At 34.0% G+C, this 6,920-nt stretch overlaps 1 protein-coding gene across 1 annotated transcript; it reads right to left on the reverse strand.

The window, feature by feature from the left end:
- Positions 1 to 4,237: 4,237 nt before the first annotated feature.
- LOC106328972 (hyoscyamine 6-dioxygenase-like) lies at positions 4,238 to 5,779 on the reverse strand. Its single transcript, XM_013767529.1, has 3 exons — positions 5,231 to 5,779; positions 4,796 to 5,123; positions 4,238 to 4,618 (listed from the first exon to the last, which is right to left on the reverse strand). The coding sequence occupies exons 1-3, from the start codon at positions 5,704 to 5,706 to the stop codon at positions 4,361 to 4,363; spliced, it is 1,062 nt and encodes a 353-aa protein (XP_013622983.1). The 5' UTR covers positions 5,707 to 5,779; the 3' UTR covers positions 4,238 to 4,360.
- Positions 5,780 to 6,920: the final 1,141 nt, after the last annotated feature.

Here is a 6,920-nt window from a genome sequence, read left to right on the forward strand (position 1 = left end):
TTATGAGAGTTTTTTAGATGGAAATGTGGAGAAGATGAGAGGAAATGAAGTTTTTTGGGTTAGAATGAGAAAAAAGTGGTTGAAAATTGAATTCTTGAGCTTTAGAGCTCAAAAATGGTGGTTCATGGTGGTTGAAAAAATTGATGATGATAGTATTTTTGTAAATAAGAAGAAATGGTTAGAGTTTATTTGTTTTTTTGTTAATTTCGAAATTAATAAAAAATTAAATAAAAATGGCAATTTTGTGAATAATTCAAAAACATATGGATAGTATGAAAATTTTATTGATGAATAGTAATGACAAAAAAAAGAGGTTGGTTTTGGGTTTGACTAGAAATTGTGGGTTGGTTTTGAAAAACACCCCTGTATTTATATAATTTTTAAACCGCATCATTGAAATAATATGTTTTAAATTGTATTAATATTGTTATTTCCAACATATAAATACATGTAGCTATATAATGGCTTCTTATTTAGATTATTTCTTTTAACAATTTTGTATGTAATTACATTCTAAATTGTACTGATATTGTTGTTAAATTTATTCTTTTTAAATAAGATAGATTGATAGAAGACCTGTGTAAGTGTGATAAAAGAGATGATAAATTACTAAGAAGTGAAATTATATTTATATTTACGATGAAACTAATATTTACAATGAAAATGTTTAAATAAATTGTTTCATAAATATAGAACACAATTCTCATTCCATATAAATATATATAATTGGATTAACATAGACGTAAAAGATCAAAATAGGACAAGGTAAAAAAATCTGAATTCAATGAATCGAACTGAATCTGATCCGAAATATAATATTGAATCCAAACCAAAATTGGTTAAATATTCAAATGGGTTCAAAATTTTAGTATTTAGATAACCAAAACCAAATCCGACTCAAACCTAAGTATTTTGGGTATCCAAATTTATCCGAAATAGATTTATATACTTAAATATATTAATTATTTTATATTTAATATATTAAATATCTAAAATATATAAGATTTTTTTTCTAACGGCTTATAAGATATTTTGAAGTTATCCAAATATTTGAAAATATTTAAAATAGTTAAAAGTAAATGTCTAAAATAGCTAAACAATTTTCAAAACACTAAAAATATTTAAAATATTTATTGGTTCTCTATCCAAATATTCAATACAAATCAATTTATATGTTAAATTTAGGTATTTTAGCAAACATTTTTTAAATTTAAATGTAATATATTGTTTTTATTTTTTAGATTTTGAGAAATTTAAAGATATATAAATTTAAATTTAAAAAAATAATTTAAACGGGTTATCTGAACACGAACTGAACCTGTAAAGATCTGAGGCGAATCTGAACCAAAATTTATAAATATCTGATTCGAGCTAAAATTTGTAATTTCAAAAACCTGAAGCCTAAGTAGACCTGAAACGAATCCAAATTGGTACACGAACGCTCACCGTAGATCACACATTGAAATCTAAATGTTTTGTCTCTCATTAAATCGAAGTAAAATATAATTAAATTAATAATTTAATTGAAATTATATCCTGCGCTTTCAAAGCGCGGATCAATATCTAGTAGTCATTATAATTAGATACCGCATGTGTATATCTTAGAAAAATGAGAAGTAATATCTAGAATTTCACCTCCATTGTAATCCTCCAACTTTGTCTTGAGCCAATAGACCGTGGGCATGGTGGATAACGATTTATCCTTAAGAAAACTCATTTGATCTTTAAAGTAATCATGGAATGAGTTCTAAAAGCCTGAATGCTAGCTTTTCAGTGTGTCTTACGTACTCGTCACATGCCTCCCTAAAACTAAATAAGAAAAAAGAGATTAACTTGCATAGTTGAAAATAAATTCTTTTACCGAATTGCTTGTATGCTATGTCCTACATGTAAGTTGTAACTTGTAATATTAATGCAGCCTTGGAAGATAGCGTTCACGTGCATCCAGTAGAGTTGTGTACTTGTGTAAAGTGATAAGATTCTGATCATATTGGTTAACTTTAGTTTTTTTTGTAACAAACACTTATATTAATCACACTAACCAAAGTTAGGTGGAGCCATAATGGCAAGTTCAACAGCCAAGCATTGTTTAGCTAGATTATCAGCATACCTGTTACTCTCACGAGAAATCCAGGACCAAGAAAAACACTCAAAAGAGGAAACAGCAGAGATGATATCTGTAATTACTCCAACCACTTCAGTATAAGAAGAGCCCAAATTGATTGCTTTAACTAGTTGCGCCAAGTCAGATTCGCATCTGGTATTGGGAGGCCAAGATTCCTGCACTTAAAAATTGCCTCACGAAGCGCCAAAGCTTCAGCCGCAAGAGGGGATGTCACATGTCGATAAAGAGCAGAGAAAAAGGATATTCTGTTTTGGTTTTCAATTGTCCAACCAAGCCCCACCATATGGTGACTCTCATTCCACAAAATATCGATTTTAACAAGGACACAGTTAAAACCGATATGTTTGGAATGAGAGTAAATGGAGACTGATGATTGCATACTATGCTATAGATACTTATTCTATTTATTGTTTTCATAGAATAAGCCGAGAAAAAAAATCAGGAATAATTAAGAAAAAAGATAAAGTGATTCGGCTATAGAAAATTGGTAATGTATATATATGTTGTGAGACTGATGATTGCATACTATGTTTTTTTTTGGATCACAGCTTCTTTTCATTAACTTCAACTTGCTTGATTACAAATGCTAGAAGAAATTATTCATCCTCTATGATTGAAAACATAAACTACAACAACATAAAATACAAAAGTTAGGCCTTCAAAAGAAGATGACAGCGAAATCAAGACGGTGTTTGAATGCGTCGTAGCCTTTACGACATGCTTGGACAGAAGAAAGATAGTCACTTTGAATTGTGACGTTGACATTGATTAATATAAATTCATTAATCAAGATATTTAAAATATTTTTCAAATATTCACTCTGCATCACTTTTAAGAGGTTGGAGAAGTAAAATATGAGTTTTGTTCATTGACATTATTAGGAAAAGCAGCAACCATGGTGGTCTCGGGTTTTTAGTTTGGCAATTCCTTCCTGCGTCCGATGTTGTTCAATTGGGTCTTGAAGACATCCCAAGCAACGACGTCAACTGCTTCAAGGCGAAACCTCTTCTACCCTAAGCCCCTGCTTTCAAGGAGTATTCACTTCTTCCGTTCTTCAATTCCTTCCTCCTAAGCTCCGGTCCTTGTTTTTGTGTTTCCTGAGGCCAACGATGTTCCCATTGTGTCGCGTAGCCGGATATGGGGCCATTTCGACCGTCTGCGCTTGACCGAAACCAATGCTTCATCTTCATATGGCGTTGAAATCGGGTCTACATGATAGCAAATGGGAGCCAGCCGTCATGCCTGCTTGGAGCCACTTCAGTGAGACCTGACTCTACTTCTCTTATGGCTTTACTTTTGTTGTCTCTGGTTGCTCCAGTCTTCGAGAAGTGCTTGGAGGGGGAGATCAATTGTTAGTCTTTTGTTCTAGTTTGGTATTATGTTCAAAGCCTCCATTGTTTGGTTAAGATTTGATCATAATTTCTTTGTGGTTTAGGGGTTTTTTTAAACTTTTTTGCACTTCTAAACTTTCAGAATAGCTGAAAAGCAGATTGTGGTTCCATAAAAATGTAACTAAACCTTCATTCTTGAAATGATATTTACAATCTTAGCAAAATAAAAAAGGAATAATGGTTATAAAAACAGAAAAAATAATAGTAGTGTGTTGACTCTATCTTTGTTTTCTTGATTTTTAATGATGGATATGACGATGAAGGTTTTGATTTTTGATTATAGTACTGTAAAAACATTATAATGATAAGCTATAGATTTTTAAAAGGTCTAATGGCCTTTTTATACAAATGTATTAGAATAAAAAGGCCATATTCTTCGATAATGCGTACTAACTACTATTATTTTTTCTGTTTATACATGGCATCAATTACAATGTTCATTAAGAAGTCCAATTATAATACCTATAAATTTAGGTTTATCATGTATAAATCTAGTGATGCCATGTATAAATCCAGGCTGCATTATGTATAGATTCGGCTGGAGATTCTTAAATCATTTTACGTTGTTTGACACATAACTTCCGTCATCCCTAATTATGTAGTCTTTCTAGCAAGGCGGGTCTTGTACGTATCGAATGGTTTAACCTTCCCTTCTTGTGATGGGAGGAAGAACAATGGTATTAAGAATGTATCTTTGTGCTCTATGTTCTGTAAATTCCTGGGTAATTAAGTGCTTCTTTATTTATTATATATTTCAACTACATATTGATATAGAAGTAAACACATGAGTCATGTTCATTGACATTATTAGGAAATGTTGTGCTAATAAACATAGTAAGATTACTTAAGCGGCCTTGAAGCGATCAATCTGGATGCTCTCAGTTTGGAGCTTCTTGTAATCACTTCTGTTTCTTGCAGCAAAGAACTTGCCCCAATTGTACTTTTTGTAACAAGGCGGGTTGTCTTCGCTTAAAAGCTCCTTCAATGGCTCAATGTTGGTATCGTGGGATGGGAAAAGGAAGAATGGCATTGAGAATCTCTCTTTGCTTGAATTCACTACCACTCTATGTTCTGCACTCCAATACTTGTCATTTGTCCATACCTAGTCCACACAACAAATATTATATGACCAAGTTACATTAGACCCCAAAATATTTCGAGTTAATATATATACACATAGACCCCTAAATTGTTAAATTTTTTTTATTAAATTGATTTAAGTCCTCTAAAATGTCAGGGTCAGCCCTTCAATATAACATTCGAAGTTGACGTCTTTTACCTGCATGCAGTTGCCAATGTTAATGATGAAAGCATCAGGGTTGGGTTTCACAGAGAACCATTGTCCATCTGATCTACGGCTCACTTGTAACCCACCCACACTATCTTGTGCCAAGACGGTTATAACTCCTGCGTCTGCGTGGCGTCCAACGCCTAATGCTAGCTCCGGGTTCGGGCAAGGAGGGTAATGGTTAAACCGCAAAAAGCTTGTTTGGTCCTTGAAGTAACCTGTTAACCGATCACCGGGTAGACCCAAGCTAATGGAGATAAGTTCCAAAAGCTTGAAAGCTAACTTCTCAACTTCTCTTGCATATTCTTGGCACACCTCTCTACCAAACATGATTAGTATTAATTAAACTTCATAATAAATGGATCCTAATTAGACCCAATGGGCCTTAATTAAAGCCTTGTTTTAAAGCGTGGTTTAGAGGATCACCTGAAGTCGGAAGGGTTTTGAGGCCACGGGTTGGTCAGCTTCCTGAGCTCGGTATCTTCCGGCTCTGTAGTCGCCGGAACCGTCGTCGAGTCCTGCAAAAAGAAATCGAAAATCTCTTTCCAGTCTCGAACGTTTTTTGTATGTTCTCCGTCGTGATAACCCATAGGGTTCACTTCATCTCTTTTCACTCTTCTCTTCTCCTCCAACGTTAGACTGAAAAAATCGGCCACCGTCTTCTCCACCCTACGCATTAAGTCCAACGACAAACCATGGTTGATCACCTGGAAAAAGCCCCATCTCATGCATGCTTCTGCAATCTCTGCCGCTAGCGCTGTCTTGTCGCAGTGTGGGTCTTGGAGAGAGGAGAGGTCGATGGTCGGGATCTCGTTGGAGAGAATGTAGTCACCGGAGTTTGTGAGATGAGTTTTGGGTCTGTGTTCTGGAGCTTGGATAAAAGCTTCGTCGAGTACTCCCATGGTGTTTTTTTGTCGGTGATTCTTATGTTTATCTTTTAAGGCTTTGGAAGATATCTGATGATTCTTGTGGTGCATGCGGTTGGGTTTGTTTTATAGGAAGATGTCACGTGTAACAAAACGCTTTTATTGGTATGATGAATGTAGACACGTTTCTGTGAACAATGAACTTTTTCACATTTGGTTAATTAGGAATTACAGTCATGCCAGTTGTTGAAAGAGGACCAAAATAAGCCAAAGATGTATGTAGACGGAGGATATTCATAAAGTTCATGAGCGTTTAATATAGACTATAGATGCCCCTTCTAGAAAAAAAAATTAACCATTTTTTTATTTTTGCAACGTGTAACTTCGTGTGTATCGAAAACAAAACGCTTTTATTGGTACGATGAATGTAGACACGTTTCTGTGGACAATTAACTTTTTATCACATTAGGTTAATTAGGAATTACCGTCATGCCAGCTGTTGAAAGAGGACCAAAATAAGCCAATAGATGTATGTAGACGGAGTATATTCATAAAGTTCATCAGCGTTTTATATAGACTATAGATGCCCCTTCTAGAAAAAAAATAGGGCATTTTGCAGAATTGATCTATAACTTAAAGTCAAACACAAAATTAACCTCCTTTTTTTTGAAAATTGGTTTTGCCCTATTCACCCCACAAGTTCATATAATTTACGAAAATACCATCAATTTTTTTTTTCTTTTTTTTTTCGAAAATGAAATTTTTACTCCCTCACCCTCATCATTTCAATTGCAAAACTAACTTATGACGACTTAACTGTAAGTCGTCTACTTTTAAAAAAATATTATTATTTTAATTTTCACTAGACGACTGAAATGTATGTCGTCCAGAAAAGTCAAACTTCTGAAATAATCCAGTCAAATGCAAAACTAAACTATGACGACTAAAATGTAAGTCGTCTAGCTTTTTGGAGTTTTTTTTTTAGCCAAACAATAGTAGACGACTTATTTTTCAGTCGTCCGAAATAACAGATTTCAAAGTCAATTGCAAAAATAACCTCTGCGTTGACCAGACGACTTCCAGGTAAGTTGTCTACAGCCAGACGACTTCCCAAGTAAGTCGTCTGACGAACAGATCTGGAAAAAAACTCGATGTCATACCTTAAATTGGTGAGATAAGTTCCTTAGCATACATAAGGCTTCTCCAAGCACACAGAATCACAAACGAAAGTAACCCACCCAGAATCGTTA

This window comes from Brassica oleracea, chromosome C3, assembly GCF_000695525.1.
Source record: "Brassica oleracea var. oleracea cultivar TO1000 chromosome C3, BOL, whole genome shotgun sequence".
Classification (NCBI taxonomy): Eukaryota; Viridiplantae; Streptophyta; class Magnoliopsida; order Brassicales; family Brassicaceae; genus Brassica; species Brassica oleracea.